Source organism: Polyodon spathula, chromosome 6 (genome assembly GCF_017654505.1).
Source record: "Polyodon spathula isolate WHYD16114869_AA chromosome 6, ASM1765450v1, whole genome shotgun sequence".
Taxonomy (NCBI): Eukaryota; Metazoa; Chordata; class Actinopteri; order Acipenseriformes; family Polyodontidae; genus Polyodon; species Polyodon spathula.
The window spans coordinates 3,123,634-3,147,402 of NC_054539.1; the positions used below are offsets into that span (position 1 = coordinate 3,123,634).

Consider the following 23,769-nt stretch of genomic DNA (forward strand, 5'->3'; position numbering starts at 1 on the left):
GACACTTCAACATACTATACTATTAACATTAAAAAAAAAAAAAAAAAAAAAAAAAAAAAAAAAACGAAAATAATACAACGAATCTATGCATCTATTGTTCTAAATTGTAATGTGCACCTCCTCCCACAAGAGGGAAACAATCTACTACTGGCTGTTTTTGATTTGCTCGAGACCCCAGTGTGTGCTTTCTTGCACTGTTGCCCCAATAGCAGGAAACCCGGCCCTCTCACACAAGAGTCAGCTGATTTGCATCGTACAGTGGATTTTGGTGCAATACATCTGTGCAACCAGGAGGAAAACTACATTTTAGAAAGGAATATACGGTTTTTTTGTTTGTTTTTTTTTATTTTGTTTATGTCTTACGGTTCCGCAATAACAAATGGACAGTCACTGATACATTGCTCAGTATAGCTGCAGTGCAGAGAATAGGCAGTCTCCTATCCGCAGGGAGGCAGGCCATCGGCTAGCAAAACAAGAAATAGCAATTCCGCACTGCAACTAGTGTAATATTAAACGCGTATTTATTTATTTATTTATTTTTCTGTGATGAACGTCGGTCATAGTGTAATGGCTTTCTTAAGCTGATGTTTGCTTTGTTTCACGATGCAACGTAATGATGTCATCGCAAAGCTGTGAGTGACCGAGAGGGTTAATGTCAAACCTGCCCTGTTTGTTCTCGTTTTGTATTTCTTAGAGAATCCTATAGGGTGTTGTGTAGAAACACGGAATGGCTGCCGATTTGCAAGCGAAGTATCAGAAACTTGCTCAGGAGTATTCGAAGGTGGGTTTCTCTTTGCTTTTTAAAATTTTAATCATTAAATTAAATGTGTGTTTTTTATTATTGTTTTTACTCAGAATTGTGTAAGTGCACTGTATGTAGTTTGCTACAAATGAAAGGGACGTACTTTAATGCAATGTCTACGTGTAGAACATTAAGATGCAGGTTTGTTTGTCCTACGCTTCTGTGGGCGTTGTGTTGCTATTGTCACAATCAAAACATTGAATTTCAATATTCACAAAATTCTGATCCTGCCCATACACGATCATTAAATTCGGTAACATAAAAATATTTAAAAAACCCACTAAGTAACCTTGTCGTGTTGTTAACGTACTCCATTATCCTAAACAGTATGTGATAGGGCAGCCTGTTATAACAAGTCTAAACACTGGTAAATTGAAAGTATTCATGTTTAATCATTGGCTATCTACGCTGTCATGTGACAAAATTAAATATTCCAGGTATTGCACCAGTTCTGTGCGCACGGAACCAGTGTAAAAAATTCTAGAAGTGATATTTTGAACAAGCTGCCAGCGGGATACCACGCGTTTTGGGACACCAGAAAAAAGTGCATGACAATAATCAATTCTAGATGAAACAAAGGCATGCATTAGTCTCTCAGCATCAGATACATCAATAATTGGTCTCAGTTTGGCTATATTACTCAAATGGTAAAAAGATACTTTAGTAACTTCCCTAATATGAGACTTAGATGATAGATCAGGATCAAAGATGAACCCTAAACTCTTACTTTCTAGTTTAAGTTTTGATTAGAGGCTGCAAGGGTCGAGCTCATTTAATCCTACATTTCCTTTTAATTGGTTCTGTGAGCCCAGTAGCATAACCTCTGTTTTATCTGAATTCAACATTACAACATTCTGTGACATCCAGTGTTTGATGTCTGTAAGGCAAGTAGCTAATCACACCCAGGCAGAAGAAATACCAGGCTTTATGGGACAAATATATCTGGGTATCATCAGCATAGCAATGGAAGTTCACTCCATGTCTGCCAATAATGTCACCTAAGGGTAGCATATATAATTAAAACAGCAAGGGGCCTAGAATGGAGCCCTGTGGAACACCACAGACAACTTCCGATGATGCTGATTTTACCACCCCAATAGAGACAAACTGAAACCTATCAGAGAGATAAGATTTGAACCAGGATAGGACAGACAATCCTCCTGTGCTTTCAAGACGATTCAATAAGATGGAATGGTCTACAGCAACACTTAGATCTAGAAGAATTAAAACTGATGGAAAGCCTGAGTCAGAGCTTATCAGCAGATCATTCACAACTCTGACAAGGGCCATCTCGGTGCTATGTGCAGCACGAAAACCAGACTGAAACTTCTCAAATATTATAATAAGAGTATGAAATGTCTGTAATTGAATTGCAACTCTCTCTAGAACCTAATCTAAGAATGGTGTTAGACTTTTCTGGTGTCATACTGGATGGTGTTTACTGTAATCTGAAAAATGTACATCCCAAAGCATCCCCTGACTTGTATCCCAGAATGTATTTCATGTACTTATGAAATCCAGAGGGCAGAGCATGCAGAGACAGCCTTCATTGTGTATATGGAGATCACGCTGTATTGACTGTTGGCAGAGAATTTGGTCAGTGTGCCAGGGTCAGCAAGCTGACCTGTTTGACAAGTGGCGTGAGATTTAAATGTGCACTAATAAGACAGGCTGTATATTTTGATGGATTTGACATGAAAGCAGCAAATGGAAGAAGTTATGAAGAAGAGGACAATATGCTGAATTTTGCATTAAAAAAAAAAAATCTAAATACTGCTTTTAAACATACCCCAAAGCCCCTGTAAACGACAAATTCTTACAAAATGAATGTCTGCCTATCCTTTGTGAGTACCAGACACTTCAAGGTCATAATTTGGACAATACAAGAGTTTCCTGAATCCAGATTAATTGCCCACTTTGCAAAAGAAAACTATCAGACCAATTCCTGGATGAGGGAAATATATAATGATGCACAGATAAGGAAGCATGAAGGTTTGGGTAAGTGCACAGCAGCCGAGCCTGGTTGTATGTCCCAGTAAATATAGCCTTTACAATACATCATGGCTTGTTGTCAGCTCTGTGTTTTTGATATGCAGTTCATTGTAAGCAATCAGTGCATTTTTGTCTTGTGCTTGAAACATGAAGCTAGCCTATGCAACCCCCACATTATGTTCCTGGGGTTGAAGTTCATAAAATACTTCAGGATTCTGGTGCATACGAGTCAGTGATGGCTTTGCAATTTTCTAGTTTTCTCCTTGTAAAGAATGTTAAAGAGTGATTAATTGTGGTTAATGTTTGAATGATTGCAAGTTTATCAGTGAACAGACTAAGTTAACTTGTGTATTTTCTTGAATCATCTACAAATATGACTAGGCTTTAAGAATTAGTTGGCCTTCGAACAGCTTGCTAACATCTACTTTAATGTATAACAAAACACATTATAATCTGACAGGGTTTCTGCAGTCACAAGTTTTGAATTGAGTTAAATCTGCAGGTCACAGTAGCTAGAGGTAGTGACTTGGCAGCACTAGGCATAGCCCTTCTTTCACCCAATACTAAACATAATGCTTTGTGATAAGTGGTGGCACAGATCATTGTAATACCCAGTACCTAGATCATGTGAATCCATGAAGCTGCTCTCAATGAATTGGTATCCATTGATTTTCCGGTATCAGTTTGTCGGTTGCCAGAAACATAGTTTGTCCATATTTTATGTGTAGTTTCTGTGGGTGGCCTCATTCTCTATAATATACCAGAAGTATCCTGAAGTTTCCATGCAGTTGCCGCTTGTCTGTTTGCCATGAAACGTGCATGCGCCGTGCTTCAGACTTCTGTTTCTCAATCAGGGAACTTGTGGTTGCATTCACTCAGTTCATTCAGTTTCGCTTGTGCTACATATGCTCTGAAAATGGGCAGGAGTCAGCTTTATCTGTCTGTGCCAGCACCAACTTCTCATACCCCTTTCAAATAAATCTTTACTTCTCTACCCTTTTCATGGTCAGCTATAGTAACTAACAATTAACTGCTCCAGGCCTTATCTACATTACTTTCAATCACAAGAATGTGGTCTTTTAAATAACATTGTCTCAGATAGTTTAAGTAGACCCTACTAGTATTAAAATGGCCACACCTGGTATGTACAGTGCCTATAGGAAGTGTTCACCCCGTTGGACGTTTTCACAGTTTGTTGTGTTACAACCTGAAATCTTGATGCGTTTTAAATGGGATTTTTTCCCTTTGATTTACACAACATACTCAACAGTTTCAATGTGCCAAAAAAAATGGGGGGGGGGGGGGGGGGAAAAAAAGAAAAGAAAAATAAAAACCTGAAGAGTCTTCATTAGAAAAATTCACCCCCTTTGCTATGACATGCCTAAATAAGCTCAGGTGCAACCAATTGCTTTCAGAATCCACACAATAAGTTAAATGGAGTCCATCTGTGTGCAATAAAAGTGGTTCACATGATTTCAGATTAAATACACCTGTCTCTGTAAGGTCCCACAATTGGCTAGTGGATTCAAAGCAAAGATACTACCATGAAGACCAAGGAACTTTCAAAACAACTCTGGGATAAAGTTGTGGAAAGGCAAAGATCAGGGGAGGGGTATAAAAAGATTTCAAAGACATTGAATATATATATATCCCTTGGAGCACAGCCAAGTCGATCATTAAGAAGTGGAAGGTATACGGTACCACCCCGAATCTGCTCAGAGCAGGCCGTCCTCCCAAACTAAGCAGCCCGGTAAGAAGGCCATTGGTCAGAAAAGCCACCAAGAGGCCAATGACAACTCTGAAAGACCTACAGCGTTCCATGGCTGAGATGGGAGAAACTGTCCATGTGTCAACAATAGCTGAGGTACTCCACAAATCTGGCTTATATGGAAGAGCGGCAAGAAGGAAGCCATTTCTGAAAAAATCCTGCTTGGAATTTGCAAAAAAGGCATGTGGGAGACTTTGAAAAGATGTGGCAAAAGATTCTGTGGTCCGATGAAACAAAAATTGAACTATTTTGCCTAACTGCAAAGCATTATGTCTGGTGCAAACCCAACACAGCACATCACCCAGGTAACACTATCCTTACTGTGAAGCATGGTGGTGGCAGCATCATGGTATGGGGATGCTTTATCGGGGGGGACTGGGAAGCTTGTCAGGGAAGGGCGCAAAATGGATGGAGCTAAATACAGACAAATCCTTGAGGAAAACCTGCTTTAGTCTGCAAAAGACCTAAGACTGGGACGGAGATTCACCTTTCAGCAGGACAATTACTCTAAGCACACAGCCAAAGCGACACTGGAGTGGCTTAAAAACAAGAAAGTGAATGTCCTAGAGTGGCCTAGTCAAAGCCTGGACTTGAATCCGATTGAGAATCTGTGGCAAGACTTGAAGATTGCTGTCCACCAACGATCCCCATCCAACTTGACAGAGCTTGAACAATTTTGCCAAGAAGAATGAGAGAATATTGCACGATCTAGATGTGCAAACCTGACTTACCCCAAAAGACTCACAGCTGTAATTGCTGCCAAAGGTGGTTATATTGACTCAGTATTGACTCGGGGTGAATATTTATCTAACCAAGACATTTCCGTTTTTTAATTTTTCATTAACTGTTGTTTCACAATAAAAACTCTTGCCTTTTCAAAGTGTTGTAGGTTGTGTTAGTCAAAGGAAAATAAATCCCATTTAAATGCATCAAGATTTCAGGTTGTAACACAACAAACTGAAAACGTCCAAGGGGGCTGAAGACTGACTATAGGCACTGTATGTGTTGTTATTTTATTAACTTAAATGTTTATTCAGTTTGTCAAACAGCATAGGACTAGGACTTTATATATATATATATATATATATATATATATATATATATATATCTATATATATATATATATATATATATATATATATATATATATATATAATATATATATATATATATATATATATATATATATATATATATATATATATATATATATATATGTATATATATATATATATATATATATATATAGATATAGATATATATAGATATATGTGGGTTACCAATTAGTTAAGTGGTGTATTGGATGTTGGTATTACATGGAAATGGGTTTACTGTACCTGTGGGCTAGATTTTTCCCCCTTATTAAGTTGTGTTGAAAAATAGGGTTCCAGTGTAACTTAATCCATTTTCTTGTTGAATGTTCAGCTCCGGGCACAGAACCAGGTACTGAAGAAGGCGGTTGTGGATGAGCAGGCCAGCACTGCGCTTCTGAAGGTATGTCTGCACATGATCTTTTTATTTCCTCTACCCCCCAGCGAAGTTTGAAATGGGACCGAGAGGCTTCTCTCCTGATCATTGATCGATGATCAGTATACCGTGCAGAGCTGTAATTCAGCTCACTTGGACCTTGTTCAAAGCTTTCAGGAGCGTTTATAGAGTTTGAGGGAGCACATAAATAGTGGTGAACATAGAAGAAAAGAAAAACTGATGGCGACACACAAGCACTACCCCAAATGTGCAGAAAGTAAACAGCATTACACTAATCTTTTTCAGGGGTCTGTTTAAATTATCTAAGCTACAGCAGATCTTAATACTGCCACTCCAAAACTTGCTGTGGACCTCTTTCCGACGAAAAACAGAAGCCAATATACAGAGTTAAAGGTTGGTGATAGGTAAAAACTTTGCTGTTTAGACCTGTGAAATAAATCCACCTGATTTTATGCCGGCTCTTTACAATTTGTGCAAGTTTGGTTTTATGCTATGTGAAGATAAGGTAAGTTCTGAAACCCAGGTAGGGTGCAGTACTAGTGCAAGTTTAATGCCTGGTGGATGTGTGTTAGTTTTTTCACAATGAAAAGATTTGAAGCTGTCCTTGATTAATGACACATGATCTTTTTAGTGTCTTGTTTGTACAGCTACAATAAAGCTGTCAAGAAACTGTCTGCCTCATCCATGGCAAACATCTTCAAGTCTAATGAAATTTTTCTCCATTTCTAATGGTAAGCCAAGTCGCCAATCAAATTTGGTTGCTACAGAAAAGAGCTGTAGACAAGCAGGACACCGTTATTTTCTGAAAAGCAGAACTGGGGTCAATTACATTTACAATTACAGCAGAGTTGTTGTAATTACAATTACAATGCTGTTGTGTTCAATTCCAATTATGCTGCAGTAATTACAATTATAACTTCAACTACACTAAAAAGAAACAAAGGAATAATCACAGGTACAAATACAGAAAGATTTTTTGAATTTGCAAGAATGATTGGGTGACAAATGTGTAATTGAACTGTAATTGATCAATTCTGTGGTGTAATTACATGGTAACTACAAGTTATTCTGAATTGCACAGTTATAATTGTAATCGACCCCAGGTATGCTGCAAAGGACACTTTCCCTCAAGATGTTTTTGTGTATTTGCTGCAGTGAAGTTCAGTTTGTAATGTGAAGGTAGTCCGTGTGCTCTAAAGCATGCACTATGTGCTTGACTTCTGCAGGAGCAGATGAAGATGAAGGACCAGTCTCTGAGGAAGGTGGAGCAGGAGATGGACAGCCTGACCTTCAGGAACCAGCAGCTAGCCAAGAGGGTGGAGCTGCTGCAGGAGGAGCTGGTCGCCATGGAAACCAAAGGGAAGAAGAACAAGGTATGTGCCGCCTGGAGGATTGTTTGGGCCAGTTTAACTTGTCTCAATACATTGCATATTCCTGCTTTCAAGTGGTGTGTTCCTGCAAGAGGTGCCAATAAGTATATACATATACTTTACCACAAGACTGTCAGCAGAGGCCCGTTGTGTGCTCAGTTTTATAGTATTTGCCCTCTGGGCGTGGCAGGTTTCCTGTGTTGCTTGTTTGTTTTCAGAAAAACTACATTAATGTTACCTGTGTGCTTTTTTTTTTTTTTTTTTTTTTTAAATAAACACAGTAGTAAGAAGCAAATATTGCTGTTACTTTGTGTGTGTGTGTTTTTTAAGTAAGTATAACCAGGTTCTTTTTAAATTTTATTTTAGATTTCTCTATTGCATTAGGTTGACGGTACTTTTGCTTAAAGTATTGAAGACATTTTAATTCGGCTGTAGTCTAATTGAGAGCTGAGGCCTTTTGTGTCAAATGCACTAAAATGTATATCTATAGCGATGGATACAAATCTAAATCGCGTGTCTGGCTCCTTTTTAAACTTCAGTGTTTTGTACAAAATACTGCTGCGATAGCCAAAATAGACCCTGTGCGTTGCTAGGGAACTGCAGTGCACATTCCACTGTCCCTGGCCATCTGGAAAAGCAGAAATTTAACTGCAGAAAAAACAAAAGGTTTCAAGTGAGGTTCAAGATGAGACGGGAAACATGGTGTGTTCCAGTACAGTGGCAACTCTGACTCCTGTTGTGGGTTTTAATTTGTCTATTTTGAATTAAAAGGCTTTTAGAGTAGGCCCCTTTGTTTTTAAAACAAGAAGCCTATAAATAACCTGCTCAAGTAAGAACAAAGGAAGACTATAACTTGTGTAATCAATTTAGTGGGTGTTCAGTGTAAACCCCTTCTGAACATTCAAAAATGTAGTGTACCACCATGTTCTACTGTCATAGTGACACACAGCCGCTATACAAGGACATTCTATTCATTTTGCTTTCCACTATAGTACGGCAATTGATAACGATGCCATACGGAAATTGTTAAAGTTACCTAATGAGATGGCTGGTGCTGTTTCAGCAATGTCATAGCCTGAATGTCCAGTTGGTGTGATGGCCGTTTTCTCTTTAAATCTGGTTCCACATCCAGGCTACTCTGGTACTTTTGAATTCAATGCAACAAGCGCAGAAAATCCCCTTTCACAAGAGTATATGGTGGTGAACGTGTAACCAGATGTCAGTCAGATTTCGCTGCATGAAGACTAACTTTAAGAGCTGTCACATGAGTCTCTTACTATTTTGATGTCAAGTTCATGTGCATTTCACTGTCAACGTTCACAAATGGGTTTCTAATCCACTCGATTCTAAGTGGCACCGAAGATTAGCTAGCTTCAAACTTCTGTTTGACAACACCTCGTAACATGCAGTAGTTGTGGCTCTTCTTTGCTTCCGGTCCAATTAAATGCTGTTTCCAAGTCTGCATCACTGTACCTCTGCATGTTGCAAGGTTTCACTTCATACTCCACCAGTGGCGGCTCGTGATTTCTTAACGCACATCACAAAAACACCTCAACTCAATTGTCAACATACTGAATGTAAATTTACTTTGTTCAGTTGATTTCGTATATCCCTCCGCTGAGAGCATTTTAATGCATTCAGATATAACTGCTATGCAAAATATACCCCCATCAATTAAAAAAAGCTAAAGAAAGCTGAAAATCTGCTCTTTCAACACAACGCCATCTGCCGGTCAGATTTCACATTACCTGCCGACCAGTTGACGTTTTTAATAGCTCGTTGCAAAGGCAACTTGAAGCTTGTTGCTACCATGTGACCGGATGGCAGACTCTGATTGGTTAAGCACACCCTTGTGACGTTCGTACTTTCTTCCTTCCGACAGACTCACTGAGGCTTGAAGCTGAAAAATCTTGAGGTAGTTTTTATACTTTTCTATTTTGATAGTTTTTTTGTATTATTAATAATCATTTAGAGATTAGGCTACTAGTTTTTGTACTTTCAATGTATTGTTATTTTTTATATGATCAACTGTAATTATTTTTATTTCTTAGCTGATACCCTTACCCAGAGCGACTTACACAGTTGTTATTTAATGCAAAGCATTAATTTATACATACAATAATCATGTTATTTCACATTCATTGAGAATGTCAAATCAGGAGAGTGAAGGTGCTAGCAATGAGCTTAAATCTTGGAAAGTTAAATTTATCTGAAGCTGCAGGAAGTGAAGAGTGGCATTCTCTGAATCTGATTGAGGATTATTTTGTGTCCAAATTGCGATTCGGAGGACACCGTTACCGATTCATCTGGGGTAGACGAGTCTGATTCAACAGAGGAAGAAAACGTAAGAGGGAGAGGTTGTAAACACAGATGAAGTGAAGGAAGCTCTCCTTAATTTAAAAAAAATAAAACATTTAGAAAAGTAGGCTTCTCGAATACATTTGTAGGCTTATTATAATAATTTCGATATTTTTTTGTTTAAGTAACTTCTTGTTTTACTTTAAAATAAATAAAAATGTTTTAGTAAACTGTTTAACAAGAAGAAAAAAAAAACTAATCCAGCCCCACATGTGTTTATTGCCTCATTATTTCCCCCCCTGACGTGGCTTGCTCACTAAAATATTGGGTAACTTATATTCTGAAACACAATTGCTTTGTCACAAAGACCCATGTGAGATACGAAATGAGCAAGCCGTATCACACTTGCACCAACAGCCAAATAGCTGTTGGTGCAACTATTTTGTGGAATATATATAACTCATATTTTTTGTGATGGGGTCATATGTGAAGGATTTTGTGGGAGCAGGTCACATATACAAAATGTTTTCTTTATCCTTTGTGAATTCTTGGTGAGGCCATGCCTCACTTGCCTTGGCTGATGAGCTGCCTCTGTACTCCACTGCCACTTGCTTCATTTTCACTCGCTTTCCTGTTCAAAGACACTGCTTTTATCCAGCTATCCATTGCTGATGCTTCCCACTAGCGGGACGAACCACATGGTGTTGCTTTTGACGTGCAGCATGTGACGTGATTTAGTCAAACACCCTGCAACTCGTCACACATTTAGCCACACTTTATGCAATGTCTACGAAGTATAATACAGTGGCAGGCGCTACGTTCTGCTGAAGATGCTTTGCGTTGTTATTTTGTTTTTCCATGGACCACAGGTTGGGAATCACTGGTGTAAACAGGTAGTAATAGTAAACAAAAATAATTACATGCCAAAATGACAACTCCCTGGGAACACATTCGGATAGCTCGTGGGTATATGTTGTCCAGATCAGGTCAGGTCTCTAAAGGGTATAAAGCTGGTGTTACCTGTCACCCTTCCTGCAGCAGAAGTCCAGTGACTCCACGTCACAGCACAGTCATCAGCACCAGAGTGTCTTCGACGAGGACCTGCAGAAGAAAATCGAGGAGAACGAACGCCTTCACATGCAGGTGAGCTGAGAGCAGCGCCTGGAACAGCCACACCTTGTGTGCATGCAGGAGAGCTGAGAGCAGCGACTCCCATCACATAGCAGTTTGATCTGTCCCTGACTTTTTAGCTATACACTGTGGCTAATCAAGCTTATTAAAACCTGGAATGGGTGAAAGTGCTATGCAATAGGAGTAGTCTTTCCGTTTCTTACAGCAGCCTGATATGAGTGAATTTATCCGATGTAGCACGTGTTACATATTTATTGTTCTCTATTGCTCAAACCCCAGCTCTGTTATATATCTAAATTTGTATTAAAAAGCCCTTCATTCTGCGTAAACCCTGTTTTATGTAGCTGACCCCTATCTGTGTCTCAGTTCTTCGAGGCGGATGAGAAGCACAGGCAGACAGAGGCTGTGCTCCGAGAGAGGCTGGAGGTCCTGGAGAGGGGGGGAGCGCAGCACCAAGCTGAGGTCGACGGGCTGACCCATAAGTACATGGAGAGCATCGAGAAGCTTCAGAACGACAAGACAAGACTGGAGGCGAGACACCCCCTTTTATTAGTGTTTATGCGTAACTCACTGGATCAGAATCTGCAGAGCATTTGTCTGCTTAGCCGTAGCTGTTAGTTTTACCTATTTAGAATGTATGGGTGTTTAAAACATTGTTTATGACATTTGGGATAGTTTGAATGTTTAAGGCGTGCCTCTCAAACAAGTTTTGCATTGTGAAATGGAAAGATGTAAGCAAGGTTGTACAGTTTAAACAGAAGTGTCGCGATCACTCCAAGTGGTCAACAGAAAGAACCAGCCCTTATGTATATGAATGAGTGTGTTTAGTAAATCTCCTGTGTTTTTCAGGTAAAATCCCAGACCCTAGAAAGAGAAGCCAAGGAATGCAGACAACGAACTGAGGAATGGTAAAATATTTTCACCTACGAGTAGCAGAGCATTTGATTATTGAAAGAAACCAGATTCTGGAACTTAGAGGAGGCGATTTACACTTTGAGATTGGGTCAGGGTTAGGTTTACTATTTGAGATTAGGTTAGGGTTAGGTTTACTCTTTGAGATAAGATTTGGGTGAGGTTTACTCTCTCATATTTGGTTAGCGTGAGGTTTACTCTTTCATATTAGGTATGCGCATCATGCCACACAGGATTGCTTTCAGAACATGCTGAATGGTTGTTCATGTGCATTTTAAATGGGTTTCCTTAACAATGACAGGAGTTACATCTAATCTCCCTGAATTCAGGCTCAGGGATGGAACTAAGACTCCTACTGCACTCCAGGTTTTAATATGTGCTTGATTAGCCCCAGTGTGTAGGTAACAAGCTCAGGTGTGTCTTATTAGTAAAATAGCAAAATCAAGAATGGATCAAGCGGGGGGCTCCCGAGTGGCGCATTCAGCAAAGGGGCTCCATGTGGATATGCTCTATAGCCTGGGGATCGCAGGTTCGAGTCCAGGCTGTGTCACAGCCGACTGGGAGTTCCTAGGGGGCAGCGCACAATTGGCTGAGCACTGCCCGGGAAGGGAGGGTATAGGTTGGAAGGGGAATCCACAGCTCACCGTGCAGCAGCGACCCCTGTGGCCAATAGGGCGCCTGTGGTTCTGCAGTGGAGCCTCCAGATCTGTGTTGTCCTCCGGCGCTATAGCTCTGGTGGCCTCCCTGTGGATCCGCTGCGTGTAAAATGCCGGATTAGCAGGAGCACATTTCGGAGGACGCGCGCTCCAGCCTCCATTCCGCGAGTCGGTGGGGGGGTTGCGAGTGGTGAGCCAAGGATACAGATAATAATTGGGCATTCCGAATTGGGGAGAAAAACCCAGGGTAAAAAATTGGAGACGACTAAGTCTTGTTCCCATTTCTGAGGTTAGCCTTCCTGTTAATTGAGAGCTGTGTTACTCCATCTTTAACCTGATGCTGTGATAACTAGGGCAGGCATTGCTCAGTGGTAAGCTGGCAGAGCTGTGAGGGGAAGCTCTCATGTAGTGTCATTGTTCCTCACTTTTCACAGTTCTGGTACATTTGACCTATATAACCAAACTGGCCAGATAACTACATTACCACAGATATGATATATCTGGCATTTCTCCCACAAACACAGGGTGTTGATATCTCAATAAACGACCTTGTGATAGCAGTTGCCCCTGATAATCAACCATTCAAAAGATCCTAATGACAACAATGCCTTGTCTGCCTTTTCTGCGCTGCAAACTGAAACATGTTGCTGTCTATCTTTGCAGCCAGCAGCAGCTAAAGAAATGTCACACCGAGCTGAACAGCCGTTTGGAGCAGGTTACCAGCATCATTCAAGAGAAAGTTTCCTTTAATGACACAAGTAAGTCTTTGAGAGATTCAGCTGCAACAGTTGACCAGGTGAACGTAAAATAAAGTAAAAATCAGAGATGGGGCTTAATGAGTTCAAAAGGTTAGTCTACTTTGCTTCCTAAAGATTCAACTTTGAGTTTATGGCTACAGGTCCTGGGATTAATCTTTAGCAAATCGGAGAAGACTGGTAGAACACATTGTGCAAGTATAATAATGTTAAAGGGTACATAAGGACCTTTTTATTTTATTGTGTTAGATGTTCCCATGTGTTGCTTCCACTGTTTACGTAAGGTGTGTGTATTGTTTGATTTTTTTTTTTTTTTTTTTTTTTTTTTTTTTTATTTTACACACGCCGTTTACATTTATTTTCCCCAGAGTAAAACAGGTTTAATACACATTGCATGACAAAACGACATCAGTACTGCATCTCCAGCCAAGCCCCATCCCTTGTTTGCTGTATTTTTCACCTTTTATAGACGTGCATACTGATAAATCCTACCCTGATCACTTGTTTTATCACGGAACTCCTCAATAATGCGATCCAAATCATTATTACTATAACATCTCAAAAAGCTCTGCAAATGTCTGATATTCTTTGAGTGCTGGATGCGGAAGCAGCTATCTCCTTTGTTTGTGTCCATGTTATCTCTGTGGTGCAGCTGCTAGATCTATTGCTCACATGCCTTTTTTTTGGCTTCACTCGGCTCCTGTCGGTCTCACTCAGCCATTGAATAAGAACATAAGAAAGTTTACAAACGAGAGGAGGCCATTCGGCCCATCTTGCTCGTTTGGTTGTTAGTAGCTTATTGATCCCAAAATCTCATCAAGCAGCTTCTTGAAGGATCCCAGGGTGTCAGCTTCAACAACATTACTGGGGAGTTGATTCCAGACCCTCACAATTCTCTGTGTAAAAAAGTGTCTCCTATTTTCTGTTCTGAATGCCCCTTTTCCTAAACTCCATTTGTGACCCCTGGTCCTTGTTTCTTTTTTCAGGCTGAAAAAGTCCCTTGGGTCGACACTGTCAATACCTTTTAGAATTTTGAATGCTTGAATTAGGTCGCCACGTAGTCTTCTTTGTTCAAGACTGAACAGATTCAATTCTTTTAGCCTGTCTGCATATGACATGCCTTTTAAGCCCGGAATAATTCTGGTCGCTCTTCTTTGCACTCTTTCTAGAGCAGCAATATCTTTTTTTATAGCGAGGTGACCACAACTGAACACAATATTCAAGATGAGGTCTTACTAGTGCATTGTACAGTTTTAACATTACTTCCCTTGATTTAAATTCAACACTTTTCACAATGTATCCGAGCATCTTGTTAGCCTTTTTTATAGCTTCCCCACATTGTCTAGATGAAGACATTTCTGAGTCAACAAAAACTCCTAGGTCTTTTTCATAGATTCCTTCTCCAATTTCAGTATCTCCCATATGATATTTATAATGTACATTTTTATTTCCTGCGTGCAGTACCTTACACTTTTCTCTATTAAATGTCATTTGCCATGTGTCTGCCCAGTTCTGAATCTTGTCTAGATCATTTTGAATGACCTTTGCTGCTGCAACAGTGTTTGCCACTCCTCCTACTTTTGTGTCGTCTGCAAATTTAACAAGTTTGCTTACTATACCAGAATCTAAATCATTAATGTAGATTAGGAATAGCAGAGGACCTAATACTGATCCCTGTGGTACACCGCTGGTTACCACACTCCATTCTGAGGTTTTTCCTCTAATCAGTACTTTCTGTTTTCTACATGTTAACCACTCCCTAATCCATGTACATGTGTTTCCTTGAATCCCAACTGCGTTCAGTTTGAGAATTAATCTTTTGTGTGGGACTTTGTCAAAAGCTTTCTGGAAATCTAAATAAACCATGTCATATGCTTTGCAATTATCCATTATCGATGTTGCATCCTCAAAAAAATCAAGCAAGTTAGTTAGGCACGATCTCCCTTTCCTAAAACCATGTTGACTGTCTCCCAGGACCCTGTTACCATATAGGTAATTTTCCATTTTGGATCTTATTATAGTTTCCATAAGTTTGCATATAATAGAAGTCAGGCTTACTGGTCTGTAGTTACCTGGTTCAGTTTTGTTTCCCTTTTTGTGGATCGGTATTACGTTTGCAATTTTCCAGTCTGTCGGTACCACCCCTGTGTCAAGAGACTGCTGCATGATCTTGGTTAGCGGTTTGTAAATTACTTCTTTCATTTCTTTGAGTACTACTGGGAGGATCTCATCCGGCCCAGGGGATTTGTTTATTTTAAGAGCTCCTAGTCCCTTTAACACTTCTGCCTCAGTTATGCTAAAGTTATTTAAAACTGGATAGGAACTGGATGACATGTTGTCAGTATCTTCCTTTGTAAAAACTTGTGAAAAGTAATCATTTAATATATTTGCTATTTTTTTTTCTTCATCTACGATTTTGCCATTTGTATCTCTTAAACATTTAATCTCCTCTTTGAATGTTCTCTTGCTGTTGTAATATTGGAAAAACATTTTGGAATTGGTTTTAGCTCCCTTAGCAATGTTTATTTCTATTTCTCTCTTGGCCTTTCTAACTTCCTTTTTGACTTGCGTTTGCAGTTCTGTGTACTCTTTCTGCGTACTTTCTTTTTGGTCCTTTTTTAATGCTCTGTAAAGTGCCTTTTTTCGCTGAATATTTTTTTTAATTGATCTATTAAACCATTTTGGCAATTTAGTTTTACATTTAGATTTGTCTACTTTAGGGATATAATTGTTTTGCGCCTCTAGTACTACATTTTTGAAGAACAACCATCCTTCTTCTGTGGGTGTTTTCTCTATTTTACTCCAATCTACTTCTGTTAGTCTCTGTTTCATACCTTCATAGTTTGCTTTTCTAAAATTGTAAACCTTAGCTTTAGTCATTACTTTTGGGGATTTAAAAAACACTTCAAATGAGACCATGTTGTGGTCTGAGTTTGCCAGTGGTTCTCTGACCTCTGTTTTAGTTATTCTATCTTCGTTATTTGAAAAGACTAAATCAAGGCATGCCTCCCCTCTAGTGGGTGCCTTCACAAATTGTGTTAGGAAGCAGTCATTTGTCATTTCCACCATTTCTATTTCATCCTTCGCGCTACCCACCGGGTTTTCCCATTTTATTTGGGGGAAGTTGAAATCCCCCATTAGTATGGCTTCTCCTTTGCTACACGCATTTCTAATGTCATTGTATAACAGATTATTGTGCTCACCGTCTGAATCTGGCGGTCTATAGCATGCTCCTATTATTATGCCTTTTGAATTTTTGTCTGTTATTCTGACCCATATTGATTCGGTTTTATTTTCTTTGTCCAGGTTTAACACCTGGGCTTCAAGACTGTTTCTTATGTATAGCGCTACCCCTCCTCCTCTTCTGTCCTGCCTGTCTTTCCTATACAGTGTATACCCACAAATATTATATTCGTCCCCATCACTCTCAGATAACCACGTTTCTGTAACACCTATCACATCATAGTTACCTGTTAGTGCAGTAGCTTCAAGTTCTAGAATTTTGTTTCTGATACTTCTAGCATTTAGATAAATACATTTAATGGTTGTCTTACCTGAGTTGTTGTTCTTGTTTTGATGCGGTCTCCCTTCTGTTTTTTTGTTGATTTCTCCCCCCTTCCTTTCTAGTTTAAATGCTTCCGAACCTGCTCGAGGATCTTTTCTCCAAGTAGACTAGTTCCCTTGTTATTTAAATGCAGTCCATCCCGTCTATACAGATAGTCCTCGTTGTAGAATGTGGTCCAATGATCAAGATAGGTGAAGCCTTCCCGTGTGCACCACGTCTTCAGCCATGCGTTTTGATTAATTATTTCCAGCTGTCCATATGGTCCTTTGCAAGGTGCGGGTAGTATACCAGAAAATACCACAGTTTTGGTTTTCTCTTTTAATTTCCTTCCTAGCTCTCTGAATTTGTTTTGCAGGGATTTTGGTCTGTCTCTTCCAATGTTGTTTGTACCGATGTGGACGACTACTACCGGGTCGTCTCCTGTTCGTTCTAGGAGCCTGTCCACGTTCTCAGTGATGTGCTTGACCGAGGCTCCCGGAAGGCAGCACACTGTTGTAGTAAGGGGGTCCAAACTGCGAATTGAACTTGCTGTGTTTCTCAATATGGAGTCCCCAACAATCATGACCTCCCTTCTTTTTGCTGTCTGGTCACCACTGTCAATAGGGTCCTGGATGTTGTTCCTTTCATTCTCTTGTTGTTGGTTCTGCTCATCAAAATTCTGAAGTGACTCAAATCTGTTGGTTGTTTTGATTTCTGGTGGTTGTGTTTGACGAAGTTTCTTTTTTTCCCTGCTTCTGCCTACCTGAACCCAGCTGTTCTGACCTTCTATCTCCCTGGTGGCTTTCAGTCTGTTAGGGGTGATGCAGACTTCCATGAATTGTGGGTGTGCCAGTTCCTCAAGATCCTGTTGCTGTCTCACTTCTTCCAGCTCCATTTCTAGCATACTTACTAGTTTATGCAAATCCTGGATCGCGCGGCACTTTACGCACACTTGGTTTAGCTCCGCTGGGTTTTCTCGGATTTCCCACATCAAGCAGGTGTCACAGATTAGTGGCTTGAAGACCATGTTGAGGTTTTTTTTTTTTTTTTTAAGTTTAGTTTCTTCTGCAGCCGTCAACCTGCTTTCCAACTGCTTCGAAACTGCTCTGTACTTTTCCACGCCTGTACTTCTCCCACTCGCTGTCACTTCCACTCGCTGTCGCTGGGAAGACTGCCTCGTTTAACTGCGTTGTTCTGCTGTGCTGTTGGCTCCTCCCCTCGCCCGTGTCTCAAAACGGCGCTGAATTTGAATCAGCTGCTCCGAGTTTCAGCTTGTTTGTTATCAGAAAAACACACGTGGCTGTTTGACTTTGAGCTGCTGCTGTGTTTCCCCAATGTCCTCTTTTCTGATTAAAGCAATTCAAGATGCAATTTCTCCTTTCTGCTTCGAAACTGCTCTGTACTTTTCCACGCCTGTACTTCTCCCACTCGCTGTCGCTTCCACTCGCTGTGGAATGGTTTTCTCTGCTTTTTCCAGAGAAAAAATGACTAGAGACCTATACTTTTATGGGCAGAAAAGGGAAAATTGTAACGTCGGACCTGGTCCGACATAGGACTGCAAAGGGTTAAGCCTTTGTTGTTCGAGTTTTGCTGTTATCGCTCTCCTGCTGATATCAGCTTGATTCTAGAAATCCGAGATTTTTTTAAACGATTATTACATTCTGGAATTAGCAAGAATGAGTACAGTGCATCTCGTTTTAGTGTTATGTATTACAGTGTTATGTTACTGAGCAAACACATTGTGTTGTGCTTTGTTAGTAAGCAGTCGTGTGTTTTTATACAAGCTGTCGAAAGGGGTTCAATGCAAAGTTTTGAAGGTCCCTTTCATAAAGTTATTATAGTTAAAACCCCTCTGCTGTGTATTCTTATTTCTTATTTCTAGTTTGTCATATTTTTACTTTGAATTCATTAGGTGTTTCTTCAGTATTATTGTTGATGTGTTTCTTTATAGCCCATTTCACACTGACATGCGTTACCTGAGTTGGAACCTACCCGGGTCAGGACTTGGTGTCTTGCAGGCTGACTGTGAGATTTCACACTGCTTTTGATAAAGCAGGGTTGACCTGGGTGACACACAAGTAAACAATGCGCGTATCAGTGCCCTGGAAGCATCATATGTGTGCTTCCATCCAAGCTTCACTGAATTGAACTGTTAGTCCAGACGTTGATTAGAGCAAATGTTTCTTCATCCCTGCTGCAATCTGGTGTGTCTTAAGCAACAACAATATGGCTAAACAGAAAAAAACAATAAGTTATTTGCAGAAGTGAAACCTTCACGCAGGCATGGCTGTTTGTTATTTCGAAAGGAAATCGTGCATTTTGTCTTGCTCAACCCGGGTCAAAGAGTGTCGAAACCCAATCCTGATGTGTGTTGCTGGGAACTGGGTCAACCCGTGTACGACCCAGATACGTGGTTTGATGCTACACAGGATTGTGACCCGGGTAGCCAGAACCCTGGTCCGGGTCTTTGCCAGTGTGAAAGGGGCTTAATTAATACGTCCCTATGTATGGCAGTTGCTAATATGTTCTAAGGAGTGAACATGGCGCATGCAAAAGTTTGGGCACCTTGTCACTTAGTACTTTGTAACACCTCCTTTGGCAGAGAACTGCTTCCAGATGTTTTCTGTAGCCAGCTAAGAGTCTTTCTATTCTTGCCTTTGGAATTTTTTTCCCACTATTCCTTGCAGAACTCTTCCAGCTCAGAAAGATTCTTAGGTCTCCTTGCATGCACTTCATGTTTGAGATCTCCCCACAGATTTTCAATAATATTCAAGTCTGGGGACTGTGACGGCCATTCCAAAACCTTTCTCCTTCTTTCTTGTAAATATTTCATGGTTGGTTTTGAGGTATGTTTTGGATCATTGTCTTGCTAAAATATCCAACCTCTTTTCAGCTTCAGTGTCTTGACTGACTTTAGGACATTAGCTTCTAGGAGTTGTTGATATTTAGTTGAATCCATTCTTCCTCCCACCCGCACAATATTTTCAGTTCCACTGGCTGCCACACAACCCCAAAGCATAAAAGTGGAGCCACCCCCGTGCTTAACGGTTGGCAAGGTGTTCTTTTCTTAAAAATGCTACACCCTTTTTTCTCCAAACGTACCTGCTTTGGTTGTGGCCAAACAGTTAAATTTTTGTTTCATCAGTCCAAAGCACATTGTTTCAAAAAGCTTCAGCTTGTCAAGGTTTTCTTTTTGCTTACTTTAGACGCTGACTTTTGTGATGAGGTTATAGAAAAGGCTTCCTTCTGACAGCTCTCCCATGCAGATCCTTGTTGTGTAAGGTATGCTGTACTGTGGACCTGGGAACAACTTCTCAAGAACAGTTTAGCTGACACTGAAGGTCCTTTGCAGTGACCTGTGGGTTCTGTTGTGCACATGTGACCAGTTTTCTGGCCAGTCTATGTGATATTTTTCTTGGTCTTCTAGATCTTGCCTTGACTTTAACCGTTCCGTTTAACTTCCATTTCTTGACAATGTTTCTGACAGTTGAAATTGCTAGCTGGAAGCATTGAGAGAGTTTTTTTTATAGCCAACTCCTGTTTTGTGAAAGTCAGTTATCTTCATTTTCATCTGCTTAGAGGAGCCCATGGTTGTTGAAACCAGGCAGAACAACCATCACAATCTGACAGATTAGAAGGTATGAAGTTACTTCAGACTAATAGTTCAACACTAGAATTGCCTTCACCTGACTAATTGAAGCCCTAACGAGTGAATCAACCTTTCCTTAGTAATCATCTTTTTAAGAAGTAATTAAGAATGGTCCAAAAGGGTACCCTAACTTTTGCACGCGTCATGTTCACTTTTGTTTATTTTGAATCTGTAATAAATGCAAATAAATAGTAATCCTGTATTAAAATTTGCAGAAAGGTGTCATGTTTAACTATATATATATATATAATGTAAATATTAAACTTCAAATTAAAAATGAGTAGAAATAAAGTTAGTAACATTTGAATCACAAGAGTACTTTTATTAAATATGGATGTTATGAATCATTTAACTGATAAGTGACCGGCTATTTAAACACTGTACATGTATATTAATTTAAATTTACAGCCTTGTAGTGGGTACATAGGCTAAATGTAAATGACAACAAAAAGTAAATGGCAGAGAAAAAAAAAAACAACATACTGGTGTTTCCTACAAAAACAGAACCACCCCTCCACACCTTAGTAAAGTGTGATTGAGCTGGGTTTTCAAACTGTAATAGTGTGAGTGTGTTTTTTTTTTTTTTTTTTTTTTTAAAGAACATTGGCAGTATAACACCCTGAATGTCCCGCCTCACAACAGAAGACATCAGGTTAGTTAATGGGTATTTACTGGTAAGGTGGCTTGTCATTGTACTGGATCAGAATGGAGTCCTCCATACACTAAAGGCGCTATGTGTTTGTATTGTATTTTAATGTACAAGATTAGATATTACTTGTAGCTCTTTAAGAGAAACAAAATTCAACCACAAGGTGGCATTATTTAGTCTGGGGGGAAAAAAAAGGATGGTCGAAGTTAGAAGTTTAACTTCACAAGCCTTTCAAAGGAGAAATTCTATTGAAGGTACAATTGGACCAATGCTAGGTGAATATAACTTTAAAGTGTCCCAGATGGTGGAATTCATTGTAAAAGTTGTCAGTTTCACTGAAGTGTTGTTATTTTATGAACCCGTAGCTGAAAGCAAGGGATATTGTTGGGCAGGCATTAACATTCATTCAGGAGCTCGTGGCTGCATTGCTGAACTTTCACACCTACACAGAGCAGAGGGTCCAGATCTACCCCATCGACTCAGCCACAAATACAATTTCACCTTTAAACCAAAAGGTAGGACAACAGACAGTTATACTGCCTTAACCCTTCTAATGCATGACATGTTGAGAAACAGCTGCCATTCTTTTCAGTTTTTTACCTTTATGTATAATAATGAAATGGCATCCTCATGAGGTCCTCATGCATTTGCTTCTTTCTCATATAAAGACAAGAAGAGGTTGTGTTGTGTGTTTGCGTGTGTGTGTTTTTTTAAATCCTTCCCCATGCATGAAAGGGTTTTTTTTAAAAAAAAAAAAAGATTGTTTACGCACCCAAAAACCAGAATTCTCCTTCCTTGTACGACACCGGACCGTGATTAAAATTGAGTTTACCTGGGAAGACTGGTTGTGTATAGAGCTAACGTTTTAAAGTGTTAATTTTGTTAATGTATTTATATATATTATTAATTCCACGTGCCATACATCAACCTTTACGTGTGCTGGTGTTCTACAGACGGATAGCATCTCGTTATAGATCCAAAAACATTTCTCATTTCTTCCTAGTTTTCTCAGTATCTTCATGAAAACGCAGCCTATGTGCGCCCTCTGGAGGAAGGAATGCTGCACTTGTTTGACAGTATTACGGAGGACACTGTTACTACATTGGTAAGCTGCCATTCATTGCACCAATGCACTGCATAAGACGGTCCTGTTTTTTCACCAGCTGAATAACTGATTGTGTTTTCTCTCAATTATTTCAGGAAACAACTGTCAAACTAAAACAATTTTCAGACCATTTCACATCGTACACCTGCTTCCTACAGAAGATTCTTCCCTATCAGTTGAAAAGGTATTTCTGTTTGTGCATCTCCCATACACTCTTCCAGCAACATGTGAAATGAATCAGTAATCCGCTAGCATGCAAGGTGATATATATAATAATATAATATATATTATATATATATATATATATATATATATATATATATATATATATATATATATATATATATATGGCTAACCGTTTCTACATTTGAATTGTAGTGCTGGGTGTCAAATACCTGTTAGAAAAAAAACAAACTATTGCCTTTAGATCATTATTTGCCATGCTCTTCAATTATTCCAACAGAAATTGCTTCTAAAAAGGCTCTTCAAGACAGATTTTATATATTAGCAATGTGCTGTGCACTGAAACCCGTGGGTGAAGCATTGTGCACTGAAGCTTGTACAACACAAATACGCAGAGGAGACTTTTTCAGAAGCATTGTTTTTAGTAAGCATAAGTTTTCAGTGATGAAATGTCCAGTTCTCTGTCTGTACAGTCCCCGAGTCCCTCTTAGCATTGATCTTTTCTTTGTTGCCTCCTGTGCAGTCTGGAGGAGGAGTGCGAGTCCTCTCTTTGCACGTCCTCCTTAAAAACAAAAAACTTGGAACTGCACAGCGACGTGAAAAAGATGACTTCTGTGTTTGAAAAACTGCAAAATTATATCGGCCTCCTTGCTTTACCAAGTGAGTAGACTGCACTGTTTCGGAGGCTGGGTTACACTTCTGTTTTCGTTGCAAGAGAAAGTTTGTTAGCTATTGAAAACCAACTGCCTCAATTAACAAAACAAGTACAGTGATGTACAACTCCCACCTGGATTTCTCTGTCTACCCCCAGATTCTGTTACTGTCACTACTTTGTGCTAAAGAATGCCCTTTGCAAGTTTCATCACAATAGGATAAACTGTTCTGTAGCTATGTGTACAATTCTAAAATGTGACATATGTCTGTGGCAGGCTCCTCTATAGACCATAATATTCTTATGTCTAGCTTGTTCCCCTGACCGTGAACAGGAACGCCATGTGCCTTTTTTTCTGTCATTGTGTTTTTAGGTACCAAACCTGAGGCAATCCTTCAAGCCAACTCCAGTGCTGTGTTCACACAGCTTGCAGCTTGTCTCCACGGGCTCCAGGATGTCATGAAAGGTAACCTTCGAATGTCTGTGAAGTACAGAAGTCCTTGAATGTGGTTATCCAAGGTTTGATGTCCAACTGACTTTCTAATCACCCACTCTTCTGTATATCCCTGCAAACAGTAAGTGGTGTGTCTAGTATAGTGGTTCTCAAACCGTAGGCACACTTATCTAGTGGTCACAATTGGCCAACTACTGTTGTGTACACATTGAAGTAAACGTAAGCGAGTTAGAGGAATCATAAAGCAGTGGGTCGAATCTCAATAAAAGCCCAGATCATAACAACAGTCGTCTGTGTGTGGCTGCACAGAATCACCCTGATTGCTGCATTTCAGGAAATGGGTTGGTCCAAATGTGACAAT

The 23,769-nt window shown here is 39.7% G+C and overlaps 1 protein-coding gene across 3 annotated transcripts in view; it reads left to right on the top strand.

Annotated features, from left to right (window-relative positions):
* The first annotated feature begins 219 nt into the window (after positions 1 to 219).
* The window catches only part of ppp1r21 (protein phosphatase 1, regulatory subunit 21), a 35,913-nt gene continuing 12,363 nt past the window's right edge, over positions 220 to 23,769 (top strand). For 2 of the 3 annotated variants that reach the window (XM_041251765.1, XM_041251767.1), the window contains exons 1-13: positions 220 to 781; positions 5,988 to 6,056; positions 7,277 to 7,423; positions 10,757 to 10,861; positions 11,216 to 11,380; positions 11,699 to 11,757; positions 13,081 to 13,175; positions 20,965 to 21,017; positions 21,380 to 21,529; positions 22,018 to 22,119; positions 22,215 to 22,303; positions 22,826 to 22,962; positions 23,328 to 23,420. In XM_041251765.1, the coding sequence (XP_041107699.1) occupies positions 728 to 781; positions 5,988 to 6,056; positions 7,277 to 7,423; positions 10,757 to 10,861; positions 11,216 to 11,380; positions 11,699 to 11,757; positions 13,081 to 13,175; positions 20,965 to 21,017; positions 21,380 to 21,529; positions 22,018 to 22,119; positions 22,215 to 22,303; positions 22,826 to 22,962; positions 23,328 to 23,420 (1,318 nt within the window). In that variant the 5' untranslated portion in view covers positions 220 to 727. The remainder of the gene's footprint in view (positions 782 to 5,987; positions 6,057 to 7,276; positions 7,424 to 10,756; positions 10,862 to 11,215; positions 11,381 to 11,698; positions 11,758 to 13,080; positions 13,176 to 20,964; positions 21,018 to 21,379; positions 21,530 to 22,017; positions 22,120 to 22,214; positions 22,304 to 22,825; positions 22,963 to 23,327; positions 23,421 to 23,769) is intronic. The other variant, XM_041251766.1, reaches the window with a different exon arrangement.